Source organism: Candoia aspera, chromosome 4 (assembly GCF_035149785.1).
Source record: "Candoia aspera isolate rCanAsp1 chromosome 4, rCanAsp1.hap2, whole genome shotgun sequence".
Classification (NCBI taxonomy): domain Eukaryota; kingdom Metazoa; phylum Chordata; class Lepidosauria; order Squamata; family Boidae; genus Candoia; species Candoia aspera.
In genome coordinates, this window is record NC_086156.1 from 96,854,430 (window position 1) to 96,869,013 (window position 14,584).

Consider the following 14,584-nt stretch of genomic DNA (forward strand, 5'->3'; position numbering starts at 1 on the left):
GGTTTAGCTCAGACTCTACTTAGGTTCACATGTTGTGTGCTCTATAACCCAACTTGCTTGCTTTGGCTTAGGGCATATGAACCAGCCTATTATGAGTTATTAAACAAACCAGGATTAAACAAACCATAGCTAAGTTGTGATGAGTAAACCTGGCCACTCCCTATAAAGCAAACATCCCAATTCCTTCATGCACATTTAATTTCTGATACTAGATTTAAATAAGTCTTCTAAGAAGAACAAAGAAGCTTTGGTGGATTTTCTCTCAATTGGGAAAGCTATAGGTACATTCTCTTCCTACTGCCACATATCAGGAAAATCCCTGGAATTCACCAGAGGGGCGATGCTAAAGAATAGATGTCATTGATGCTTATGCCTCTGCTGTTAAATGTATGAGAAAGCCACACAGAGACCAAGAGGCTCTGTGCCCCTTGGGAGTTTGTGGAAGGGGGAGGAGGTCAGGAACAGTCTACGAGGGTAGGAAATGGCAAGATAAATGCTTTGATTGGAATTGCTGTGCCTTAGAATCAGCTTTATATCTGAGCAAAATGCCTCTTGATGAGCTCTTTCCACTGTTAACCCGTGCTAACAACATGGTAAGCAGCAGTTGCGGTCTACGCAATGCCATGTGGCTGTTCAGGGTGTACCTGTGCACATACACACATACACTCCACTTTAATTTCCTATAATCAAACTAGCACTGTCTTTTCAGAATTGTGGGGAACTGAAACAGATGGAAAAGGAAGTGAAACTTTCTAGGAAAATATTAAAATCAATCTTGCTTGAGGAGTCACTGCCAGCTACGCCAGGATGTCCATGTTGATGCCAACCATGACCTATTAGGGTACTGTTATGAAGACCCAACTGGGAACACCACACCCTTTAAATTGTATATCTTTTCCCTGTATTTTACACACTGAACACACATGTAATTAGAGCTGGGACTCAACCTGAAAAATTTGATATTTGATTTGCTCTACCACCCTTTTCCTTCGATAGCAGGGCTTTGGCCTGAAATATGCAAAAGAATCAAAAGGAATGGAGTGCACCTCAGTATCCTTAAAATGTATACCTGCATTTTCACCAAGCTACCAGCCCCACCTTCTCTCTATGGAGTTTAGTATGTCTGTCTCCCTTTGTACCTGGGGTTTTGGGGTAATGGATCTTAGTCCCCCAAAGCACATGCCAGGAGAAATGTGTTAGTTTTCAGGTGCCAAGTTTCTTCAGGTGCTGCACTACCCGCTCTGTACATTTCCTCCTATATGCCAGCTGACAGGTATACTATCTGTGCATTACTATGCTCCGTTTCAGAAAAATTACTGGCATATTATTCTATACCACAGAGTGCAATGGTCTTGGCAATTTGGTATCCTCATTAGGGTGCTAAATTTGAGGCTTGTTGCTTTCTGCCTCTCCCTCGTGATCAAGGAGAGTTTTTCTCCTTCTTTTATTCTTTCAACTCAGCTGAAAAGAAGAGTGCTTCTGACCATGGCCTGACTGCCTCCAATTCCACTGAACAACCTCCTGCCAGTTGCAGCAGATCCAGGTTTAAGAGTAGAGCCAGTTTCAAAGTAGCCATGAACTCCTGAGTCTCTGTTGTTATTAAACTTAATGATTTTTACTTCCTAATACAACTGTGCAATTGTGTTAGCGCATTAGCCTTACTGTACATTGTCATTTTATTTGAGCTTGAGACTGTAGGAGGGCTTAACTGTAGGCCCACTTTAGAAGGGCAAAGCAGGATGAAAGCAGTCAGGGTGTTCCTGAGTGCATACAAAATGCCATTCTTCAACTAGTTTACCCATGTGGAACTCAAGAATAGGAGCTATGGGGTCAGGCAAGGTGTGCCATGAAATATCACTGTGTTTATTTGTTTCCTTGTTTGTTTTTTTATCCTGCTCTTATTATTTTTACAAATACACATCAGTCCTGTAAAAAATGAAGCACTGGGGGAGAGACTTAATATTGCATGGTGTGCTGCGTTCTCATGACACACCTAGGTCAGATGTAGTCCTAAGGGGCTGCATTTACCCAACATGTCATACTTGGCTAAACTTAACCCTGGTTTGCTTTGTTAAGGCCGACTGTGTTGTGCAAACCCGGCCCATTTGGTTCAATGTACTGTGTGAATCTTAAATGTGGGTTAACTCCGTAGCAAAGTTAAATACATTCTGCAAAGCCTGCACCCCCATCCCACCCTCCCATCCTTTGACTGTTAGGCTTTTGCCTTGATACCGCTTTTCAGAAATCCTGTAACTCCCCCTCCCCACTTCAAAACAAAGTCAGGCACAGTTAGGTTACAAATATTTTTTTTTTAATTTATCAGAATAATATAGTTGCCAGTTAACACTATACAGAACTCTGGGTGGGAGAACCATGAAATGGAGCCCCATGAGGGAATTACATGATTTCAGGACATCTCTGAAAAACAAAACAAATAGAGCAAAACAAGAGAGAAGAAAGAATGTCTTTTTTTCCAAAGAGTCTAACCCAAATCCAAACAGGCTGCAAGCCAGAATTATCTCTGTAAAAGAAATGAGGCTTAATGCATTTGTTCGAAGTCCTATTTCTTTCTTTCCAATGCATTTCTTTCTATCACTGTCTGAGGCAGGTGATTGTGGTGGGTAAAGATCAATGGTCAGCGGAAGAAACTGACCCCTTTGTTTATCCAGGCCCCTGAGAGTGGCCAAATCCTTGACAAATTATTAACCAGAGAGCAAACAGCACCAGTCCAAGGCAATTGTAGGGTCAGGGTCCTTTCCCACTACCCGCCCCCCTCAACAACTGTTTCACTAAATCCAAACTAGCTTCTTTGCTCCCTCTTCTGACTTTTTTTCCTGCACCATACTTGCAGGGAATTCTGGCCTTCCTCCGACATTCAAATCTTCCATGAATCATTTGTTATTTATGCAGGTTTGGCTTGGCTACCTTTTCTCTTCCCAAGTCTTCTCAGATTCATTAAGTCCCTGATTTTTTCAGTCAAACATGCATTCGTTCCTCTTTTGTTCCTTTCAGAATTAAATTCCACAGTTTTTCTTCAACTCTGTCTCTCCTTATTCTCTTCAGTTTAGATCTTGACCCAAAAATGGCTTTTGTATCAGACTAGTCCAAGGAGTTTATATCACAGCCAGTGCCATTTTCTGGTCTTCTCGTTATTTAATTTGTCAGCTTCATGGTCTATTCTCATGGTCTCATGGTCTATTCTCTTTGTACATCTGCCTGGGCCGGCCCAAAACAATTTGCTGATTGACACGAAGGATACTTATGTATTTATTTATTTAAACTTAGGGGCCACCTGACTCCAGGTGACTCTGAGCAGCTTACACTTTAAAAAATAAGAAAAACATACAATAAGAAAAAAGAACCATGGACATTCAGAAAACAAAAAGGAAACATCTGTCAGGGGCTCTACACCCACCCTACCCCAAAGTCTTCAAAATCTTTTGGAATGTCGTCAGGGTGGGAGCCTTACAGATTTCTGGAGAGGATGCTGTTCCAGAGGCCAGGCACCACAACAGAGAAGACGCACTTCCTAGGTTCCAACATTGTTTAATTAAAGGGATCTGGAATGCACCTACTCTGCCTAATCTTACTGGGTGGGCAGAAACTATCAGAACAGGCAATCCTTCAAATAACCAGGCCCTGTGCCATGAAGGGTATTATAGGAAATAATCAGCACCTTGAATTACACCTGGAAGCAGACTGGGAACCAGTACAACTCATGCAGCAGTGATGATAAATGGGCATACCGTAGCATGGGCACCACTGCCTGCGCTGCTGCATTCTGAACCAGTTGTAGCTTCCAAGAGGTCTTCAAAGGCAGTACCATGTGCAGCGCATTGCGATAGTCCGTTCATGAGGTAACTAGGGCATAAGTGAGCATCTAAAGGGCCTCCCAATCTAGGAACAGGTGCAACTTGCGCACCAGATGGATCTGTGCAAAGACCCTCCTGGCCACAACTTGCCACCTGCTCTTTGAGCAGAAGATATGAATCCAAGATGATCCTCAGGTTGCATACCAGTCTCAAGCGGGGAAGCGCTATCCCATAAAACTAAAGATGGAAAGTCCCCAGATCTAGGAGGGTCAAATATACATAGTCCACTTGGTCTTGCCAGGATTGAATCTGTTTGTTCCTCCCCATTCAGACCTGAACAGCCTCCAGACCCTGGGACAGGACATTGGCAGCATCACCTGGATGGCCTGGAGTCAAGATAAATAATTGGGCATCATCTGCATACTGGTGATACTGATGGGTGACCTTACCTAACAGTTTCATGTAGTTGTTAAACAGGAGGGGGGAAGCATCAAGCCCTGATGCACCTCATAAACAAGGGGCTCTGGGTGTAACATCTCCTCCCCCACACAAACACTGACTGGAACTGACCTCAGAAGGAGGAGAACCACCATAAAATGATGCCTCTCACCCCCAAACCCTGCAGCTGGTCCAGAAGGATACTGTGATCAATGGTACTGAAAGACACTGAGGGATCAAGAAGCACCACTCCCATCCCAACTCCCCCAAAGGTCACCAGCAAGTGAAACCAGTGCTCTCTCTATACTGTACTGTACAGCCTGAAACCCAACTTAAATGGTCGAGATAATCTGCTTCCTCCAAGATCCTCTGCGGTGGTTGTCTGACCACTTTCCATTATGGCAGCACTATATTCTATGTACAAAAGTCAGTTGGTTTGGAAGTCGACTCACACTTCATCATCACTGACAGGCCAGCTTATAAGGACAGCCAGCTAGTTTAGAAACCCAGGGCACACCTTGTGGCTCACAGTTCAGTCTTCCAAGAGAAGGAACAGCCTGAAGTCTTTGAAGAAACAACGGGGAAAAGGAGACGACCACTAGTTTGGCTTGAGATAGCTACCTCATTCTACCAAATGGCACATCCATTGCTATCATGGTGTTTCTATTCTTCCTCATCTACCTCTTTATTTTTCATCTCCATGGACATTTTGTGTAGCTGTTAACTTATCCATATACTTCTCCTATCAACCTGCCCTTGTTTGTTCAGCTGCCCCACTTGTTTCTGCATTCCACTTGTGTTTGCTGATGTACTCATCTCATTCAGAAATGTTTGTTCATTCTCTCATATATCCCTTCATTTGTTCACATTTCCCTGGTCATCCACTCATTCACATCTCTCACTCAAGCTTGTATACCCACACATACGTGCACCGACATTCCAGAGTTGCCAGATATCCCAGCTGAACCCAAGCTGATTAGTTGTCCCAGCTCCTTACTCCAGAAGTCCTTGGGCCAATAATGACTGTCTTAGTTTGGGCCTTGCAGTATCTGGCAAATTTCACCACCACCACAGCTGCTCATACATAATCCCGCTTGTCAATCGCACTGCCTGGTGGAGCAGTAGATCTGGCTGGGACAGAATATGCAAGGCGGCCTGGGTAACGGTTCTCCCGTGGTGGGCAGGAACAGCACAGGAGTGATCCTCCGAGGAGCAGTAAGGCGGAAGCTGCCCAGCCAACGTAGAGAGCAGCCCCCAGTTCCCTTTTGAGAGGTTCAGCCACAACTGGATTGTAAAAGTCACGGATGATGGAGTTGGCTGACCAGCACACAGGAATGAGTGCAAGGAGCCCCGAGATGATGAAGAAGGCACCTGAGGTAATGACAATACGTGCCTTGTTACCTTCTTCCTCCACACAGTTGGTACACTTGGCTCCAACAATGCTCACCAATAATGCTAGGACAGCAAGCACCACAGAGACAACCATGAGGGCCCGGGCAGCTTGGATATCTTGAGGCAGGGCTAACATGGAATCATAGATCTTGCACTGCATCTGGCCAGTACTCTGTACAACACAATTCATCCACAGCCCCTCCCAGATTATTTGTGCCACAACAATGTTGTTTCCAATGAACGCTGAAACCTTCCACATGGGCAATGCACACGAAAGGATAGTCCCCAACCAGCCGAAGACGCACAGGCCCATAGCCATGATCTCTAGCCCTGCAGATGCCATTTTGGGTATTCTTCACTTAGGCTATAAAATGCAGACCTCTTTTTTCTTTCTGCCACTGCCCTCTAGGAGGGCCAAGGATGGTGGATTATGGGCAGCAACACCAAGAGACAAGCTGTTCTGGATAGAAGCCAATGAAGACGATAATTCAAAAATGCAACCTCTAAATTGAGGGATGCAACATCAGAAGTCTATGTTTTCCCCCTGAAAGCAAAGTCAGATAATAAATCCCGAAAGAATATTGCACTGACGTGGCTGCCCAGGACAAAGAAACTTATGGAGCTTTTCTGAAAAATTAAGTCTCTTTAGTATATTAGCGAGCAGTATCTTTACAGAAGAGGCCTTCTTGGGTTACCTGCAAAGGAAAGCAGCCTTGGAGATGGCAATCTATAGCTTCCAAGAGACGGTTTATGATGTGGGGTCATCCAGAAATAACTGTCTGTAAAGGGCCACTTTAGGAGCTGGGTTGGAGAAGGATGGACCGAAGTCTGAAAGGTGAAGAACCCCTACAGGAGCAGTAAGGAGAAATCCACTGCTTTCTTTTCTCGGTGGCTCCGACAACCTGTTTGTTGTTGCACTGTTCTCCTTCACAGGTACCTGCTGTTGTTTAGAAGGATCCCAAGGGAGCCTGAGCTTAGGGACAGCGAGGGGTGGGTTATATGAACCCCCAACAGGTGGCTGGGAGGGGCAGCAGACCAAACTGAGAAGGGCATTGGGGGATCCATGGCAACCAAGGACTGGGTGGTAGTGTTATGGAGCGAGTTTGAATATTTCTTTATTTTCCGCTGGCTAGTTGGGAAGCTGCCCATTCCAGAGGAGAAAGAGGGGGGAGAGGAAGAGGCCGAGAAAAACAAGCAAGGGTAGAGAAGGAGGGAGGAGGAAACATGGAGAGATATACAGGGAGTTATTGTGGTCAAATTCTTCTAGAAGAGAGGCATAAAGAAATGGAATCTATTAGATATTCATTATGCCAACCAGCTATAATTCCAGAGTTACATAGAAGTACTGCGTATATTATATAAATTAACTGAAAGCTTAGTACAGGTGTCCACATGCATGCACGCACACACACACATCCCATAATTTTCATTACACAAATGCAACTCCCTCGGGGTGGAGCAAATGAATAACAATAGATAAACATATAGTATTCGAAAGCTGGTGCAACAGGGCAGACAGACTGTCATAGAAACAACTTTTGTCAGACAATTTGCACAATAATAAATAAATTTATAAGAATAGCAGCTTTTGTGGACTTCAGTTCATAAGCTGAAATGTTATCCTGAGCTGCATTTAATGAATAGGCAGTGCCAATATGGGTTGTAGCTTATTAATAATGGATTTGAGTAGTTTGAGCTTTGAGCTGTAGGTGAGAACCTGCAGTATTCTGTGGTTCTGGCAGAACTCTTGTCAATTTCATCTTGTTAAAATATAAATCAAACATTTCACCTTTCCATCAGTGCACCTGGGGAGGGAGGGAGAAGGAATGCCCACTAGTGAACATTTAAAAAAATGTTTTTAAAAAAGGTTCATTTCACTGGTCAAAATCCTTTCAGAAGAGGACAGACAGCCTAGCATCCCAGGACAAGATGGCTATGGACAACAACAAGAACCAGAGGGGAGGGGGCATCCTTGCCACAGCACACAGTATTGGGTTGGAATGGAGAGAATGAAGTGCAGCAGGCAATCTAGGCAATGCCACTTGTCTTAGCACAAATTAAAAAAACACTACCTTTCATATATAGCAGGAAAAGATGGCAGAGATTGCCTCCTCAGTGGGCTGGGGGGAGTAGAGGACAACACCATGCACTCCTGCCCTTGCAGGGGCAACTGGTCATACAAATTAACCCTGATCCTAAATCTCATTGAACACAAAGGGCTTATTTCTGAGTACCTGTGTGGTATGTAAACTGTCACATCCACGGATGGCATGCCTCTCATAAGGCAAGCTTGAGAGAGTCAAATAAAGTGATCTGGTGCACTAACGGGATTTTTCTATCTCCAGTTCAAAATGAGTCATGTTGCTCAGGGCTGATAAGAAGCTGAGCACACATAACTTTGAAAAGGGTTGATAAGGTGGCAACCGCAGTTGATAAACAGGATATTTTTTTTTGCCTGGCATAGCTGTAAAAGGAGTTGTCTTCTGACCCCTTGATGGCCTTTTTTTCTCCTTGTGGAAAAAGTGGAAAAAATGGGGCTCCCTACAGCTAAGCCATAGTACTTGTACGTACAAAGCAGCATGTGGATTTCTGGACTGGAAAATTCAAGAGCCATCGAAGTAATGAAAGAAATCTCAAGAGGGAGATCAACGTTTCAAGCATGAAAACAATGAATATTTTTGTAACATCTTCACACCCCAAATCCTTAATTATTATCACCCTCATTATTATTCATATTTGTATTATCTTTCTCTGTTCACTGAATTTGAGATAGTATACTTGGCTCAATTATTCTGATTTATTCTCATTACCACCTTGTGAGGTAGATTAGATTAGAAAGTGACAACCTGAAGTCTTTACTGGACTTTATAGCTAAGAGGATGGGATTTTAAATTTGATCTGCCTTCCAAAGCTGACCACCACAATATAGCCTTCACAATTTGCTAACTCTCATAATCTCCTTATCCCAGCAACACCATACAGGCTGGGAGTTATGGAGTTGTCCAACATTACATCTGGGCAGCACCAGGTTGCAGAAGTATTCTAAGCAGAAATTACTACTGAAAGTCTCTTACTCTGTCATTATTCACTGCAGCAAGCTGTTCTCTACCTCCTGGCTATCTACTGCAAAGTTTTGGAGCAATAGCACAATACTGATTACTGTCTGGTACTCTACCTCTCTCTGATAAATCCTCTTTTCATCTTGCCTTACCATCTGAAGATCCCAGTCAAAATGTCATTTATTTCAATAAATAATAATTTATTTTATTATTTAAAGTTGTTATCCCGTGGAACATCTGGATCAGGGCCTTCCCACCTGCTATTTGTAGTAGGAGAAAAACTCATTCCTCACAATGGAATAGCATATTTCCAATGCAGTAGCAGTCTTCCATTAGGCCTGGGGCCAACGGGTAAAAACACCTGTGCTTACTCTAGTACGGTTTGATCAGGAATGCCTTCTCACCACCATGCACATGCTTATTTTTTCAGTTTGATCCTTGGATAACTTTAAAAAGAATTGTGACAACATTCATCTAAAGCCTGTTGAGAGCTATTAAATACATTCTGCAAATGCATAGGCAATACAGTGCTGTGCAATGCTTTGGATTTTATCTTCAAAAGGTGTTTTGGAGTGTATGTGTGATCCTGGGAAAAGACACAGCTTTTTGGAGATGACATCAAAAGTGCCCTAGTGCTGAGTAGCAGCTGCTGGTCAAGGAGAAACAGCAGGAGATTATTGCTGCTTTGATATTCTTCAGGAAGTACCCAGCTGGGCATTGTGTGATCTAGCAGACTAGATGGCTTCCCAATTTGACCTATGAGAACTGTTTTAGATATATTAGGACAGAGGACATGCCATCTGATCTGGTATCCCAGTTATGTGGGATTTGACTAGTTACTAGCTGTGAAGGAAATGTCACTTTGTACATGCTTTAACTGGGGTTGGCAGTTTGCACTATCAAAACCCTTTTTATGGATCATGGAGCCCCCTCTTGCTGAAAATCGACAGTGCAAGTTCTACTATTTTTAGGCAGGAAGTGCAAAAAAACTACTTAAGCTAAACAGGCTTCATACAATTAAAATGAACAAAGTCCTCCCAAAAAAAGCCAGAAAAAAGCCCATAAAAGTTTGCCCACTTTTATTTTAGGCACTTTCTTCTTTGCAATGGATGCATTTATAATCTTAACTAGCTAATGAAGACACTGGAAAAGAGGATGTCTCTCTGAACAAGCCTGCTCGCTTCCTCCTCAGCCACTGCTTAATTTCCCTTTAGAAATGTATTGTCAAGATCTAATTTGCTTCATTTTGCACTCTACTGCATTCTCAGCACATTTTGGTTGCCTGTACAGTCATTCAGAGGTATCTAGACAGCACTTTGTACATGCATATTGTCTCTAACAATATGCATGCATTAGCTCTGAGCATTGGCAGAACCTTCAACTTCACAGACTATGACTGGGTTTGTATGGCATAGTGAAACACAAATGAGCCAATCACATATTAATTTAGCATACTTTGTGACCCAAGTCCATGTAATTAATTTGAGATTTAGTAGTTGGGTTTGTATAACATGCTTGACTAATACCAAGTAAGGTTGTGTGTTTTTTGTGGTTCAACATGCTGTGGCAACCCAGCCATTGTGTTGGTACTTTGTGTGAGATGGAGCATCGTCAAGCCATAGTATGATTCTATTTCATTGGACACATTTTATTATACAAAGATAGCAATCGTGGTTCATTAATGCTGATTTAAATTCACTAGCTCGCTTTTCCATAAATTGATGTTTTGTGACCAAACATGTTTTCCACTTCAGCCATTTTGTCTATAGCAGCCATTTTGTGAGCACACCCACAACATGCTCTCAAAATTCTAAATGTACCCATTATCCCTGTACAACCGCTGTGCAGTAGTGAGATAAAATAGTTTATAGATGCACTGCTTTGAGTTAGCATTTGGATCACTATTTCTCAGTCCAACCAACCTCGCAGGGTTGTTGTTATGGGGAACAACTGGAGGAGGGAACACTATCTACATCACCTTGAGGGCCTAGAAATAATGTAGAATATAAATCAACAACAAACAAATAATACAGTATTCTTCCTAAAAAAAACCCTCTAACGTTGATCATAAAAAAATATATGGATGAATTGGATGCAATTTACAGTATTTATATCTCAATCTTGCTTTTGTAAACTCATGGGATATGGCTGACATCATAATCAGAGCAGTAAGAGTAACAATCATCATCATTCTCCAAAGCGCTCCAGAGCCCAAGGTTTTCCACCCCTTCATTTGTCCTCACAACAATCCTGTGAGGTAGATAACCCAAAAAGAGAGTGCCAGCTGCCCCAGTTCACTTCACTTCACTTCCCAGCTTAACTGAGAAATCCGAGTTTGGGATCTTCGGTCTGGTCCAACATTCCAGCCCAGCTGTTCTGCGCAGCAGCCTCCTGAGGCCTTGCCAAACCAAGACAGGAGTCCTGGGTGACTCACCCAGGTTGACATCGTCTCAGGCAGGCCGCGGCAACCTGGGTCAGTTCCCAGAGGAAGGTTACTTGAAACCACCACTGCTGCAAGGGGCGAAAGAAGGAGGGCGCTTGCTTTCTAGGTCATTGCTGCGTGCAACTAGTGCCCATGTTCCCGTTTTGCAGAAGATAGGATCGCGTTGCCAAGGGAGATGAACTAGCCCGGAGAACAAAGGCAGGCAGTGAAGGGAGACCAGGGCCAGCTCACCTGCGAGAGATCAAGTGTCCTACCATCTTGTTTCCCCGCCGCCCAGTCTCCAGGGGCGCCATCTGGCGGCCAGCAAAGAGGGAGCGCTCCTTCCAAATTGAGTTGCCAAAGCTCTCGTTCCCCTCCCCACCTCGCCCCGCCGGGAGCGTGTGGCGGCCATCCTTTTTCCCCTGCCTGGAGCAAAGCGACGATCATAATGGTTCAGCGCGTGCATTAGATGGAAAACCCTTTTCACGCCTTAGGACAAAGGCAACTTGAATAAAAGCCGATCTGAAGTCTAAGCTGGCCACAGGAGCTGGCGTGCACCAAACGCAAATGAGCAGGCGCGCTCTCCCGCCTTGGTTCTTTCCTTAGCCTTCCGCACACCAATGAATAACTTCCAGCCCTTGTTTACAGAGATCCGTATCCAACCAGACAACTCTGGTTTGTGCTTGCCTGCAAAGCCGGACTGGGAATCGCGTATTTTCTCAACCCAAGGGAACGGGGCCATTGCTTTGCCGCGCCACAATTCTAGGGCCGAAAATTGCGCTCCCCCTCTTGCCCTTATTTCACGCTGCTGGGTGTTCGCCTCCCTTCGCTGCATGCACTTTTCATTTTGCAGTTTGCTGTTCTCCGCCGATGTAAAAGCCAAGAGGGGTGAATTCTTTTGATTAAGAAAAAAAAAACCTCTTACAATACATTAGCCACCGTTGGGATGCTGGACCGCCGTTTTTAACGTGGAACGCATTTGACATTTTGACAACAGGTGGTGGGCTCGTTCACAAAATGGCTGCCAGGGCCACTTGCTTATCCAAAAAGTGGCTGCTGCAGTGGGCACAGTCAGTCACAAAATGCACATTAACCAGAAAGTGAATTAGTCCCCAAGATAATTTCTACCATCACAACGAGACTGGAAAGCATTACTCTTTCATAAATCGAAGGTTTGCATTTACGATATAGCACTTTCCTATTTATTCCTTTTTAATATAAAATCTCTTCAAAACAAACCTCAGAGCCGGGTAAATACCAAAGGAGGTGTTTTGGAGTGCTCTGCTGTTGCTGCTTACCTCTGCCCTGCTTAGAATTTATGCCAAAATTAATGACTTTGTTTTTAGATGCCGCACACTTGTGTCTTAGGAGATAATGTTGAAACCGGAATAGTCCAGTTAGCGACAAATGAGGAAGATTTAAGAGTTGAAACCCATCCAATATTAAACGTTGACACTCAGCAGCCATCAGGAGCAGAACGGAATGGCCCAGGCACAAACTTCTGGGCAAGCCAAGCTAAACAAATGCATCTGTCACACACGACTAGATAATGGATTATGTAAAAAGCACAACTCTTAATAGAGGACCCACATGCCAAGGCCAATTCTGGCCAAGAAGTGTCGCTCCCCAAGGTAGATGCCAACTACAGCAGAATATTCTGGGACCCTGGTGACACCTGGGCTGCATTTGAGGGCGGAGCCTAAAGCTTAGCGGTAGAGCTTGGCACACATGTTTTTCAAATAACTGTTGCCTATTCTTAACAATCTCCTGTACTAAGCATGCACAGGTTTATCTGTGCAGCATGGCATGTATGAGGAGTTTTACCTCTTTTTTTTGAGGTGCAGCGCCCCACATTAATGCTTCTCTGTTTGTTTCTGGATACTTGTACAGAAAAGGGGAAGGGGGACAGAAGAGCTACCAGTATTTCCTCTGATTATTTTAGATGTGGACCCAGGTCATCTGTCATTATGCAGAATGAGGCAAGTGCCTCAAACAGCAGATATGGAGGGACCACATTATTGTGGGTCATCTGCCAGCCTGTCACCGCTAAATGAAGCTGCTGCACTGAAGGGCAAGGAAGTTGTCCATTGCTAGAGCTGGAAGAAAAATTCAGCTGCTGTTCCAAGTCAGTCAAGCTGTGTGTCTTAGTCCACCCATCACACCAAGCCCTAGTTTGCTTAACTATGGTTTATTGCATAAACCATAACTGACTGGATATGCACAAGACCTTAGCCTTAATTTACAAGCCAGGCCAGGGGTATATCGCTGAGGGCCCCAAAGCCTGACTTCACTCAGGACATTAAGCCAAAACTATTTTTATAGCTCAACACACAGTGTGAACCAGATGTGGTGGTGGTGAAAACTGTGAACCCTGGTTGTGGTCTTCAGTTCTCCTAAATGATTTTGTCCTTCCCTCTTTTTAAAAGCATTTTAATTGAAGGAGAAAAATAACAACAAAAACTGGGTTTTCTTCCACAAAGATACTTAAACTTCTACTGTGGCAACAGGCTGGACGTATTACATTCTGATCAATTTGGAGAAAAGGTTAGATTGAAATCTAATTAAGAAAAAATCTGTTTCCATCTTGAATGCCTTTTCCAGTGCTCTGCTACAGAGGTTTTTTTCTTTTTTCTTTTTATCAATAGTATAATCTGAAAACTCCCTTTTCAGTCCCAAAGTTGCTTGCTGGTAAAGGTAAAAATTCCTTTAAGTTAAGCATAACTCCTAGTGACATCCATGTGGTTTTCTTGGCAGCAGTATGGAAGTGGCTTGCCATAATCTTCTTCCCCAATATTTTTCGACAGTCCTGAGATTTCCTGTTACAAATTGAGTCCAACCCTGCTTAATATTTCAAAATGGCTCATTATTCTCAGCCATTAGGATAAGAACTGTGAGAATTGTTGGCCAACTTTCAGATGCCTTACAATCAGTATCATAAAACGTTTTAGAATCAAACCATTGCGGCTTAGATCTGTTTTGAAGTAAAACAGAAAAAGCAGATCGGGTCTTACTGTGAGTGTTTTATCACATTCTTAAAACTCAAAGAAGCCTTCCCTAGATGTTCACATAGACTGTTTGGGTAATCTTGAAAGTGGTGCAGAGGACCGAGGTGCTCTGCACGTGCTTAAAGGACCACAAGGCTCTGAACACTGAAAAGAGATGGGAGAGGCAAAGCGATGGTGGGTTCTGACTGCCCATCTCCACCCAGCCACCCACCCTTTATTGCACACCACACACAAATCTGCCTGCTGTAAGAAACGCCGCAGAGGGGAGCAAAACTTGAGGATTTTTGCATAAATTGGAAGGCAATCAAGAGTGCTGTCAGAGGACCTCCCACACTGATACAAAAGAGGACAAACCTTCAAGGCATGTGATGGTGGGGCCATGACTTGGTCTGAGAGCCAGCAGGGTTGGGGAGCTGATGCCGGTGGGAGGTTGACAGATTTTGCAAACGGAGATTT

General features: G+C 43.8%; 1 protein-coding gene across 1 annotated transcript; it reads right to left on the reverse strand.

Moving 5' to 3' along the window:
• Positions 1-2,310: 2,310 nt before the first annotated feature.
• Positions 2,311-6,665, reverse strand: LOC134495551 (claudin-9-like). Its single transcript, XM_063301064.1, has one exon. The coding sequence runs from the start codon at positions 5,983-5,985 to the stop codon at positions 5,329-5,331; it is 657 nt and encodes a 218-aa protein (XP_063157134.1). The 5' UTR covers positions 5,986-6,665; the 3' UTR covers positions 2,311-5,328.
• Between the last annotated feature and the right edge of the window lie 7,919 nt (positions 6,666-14,584).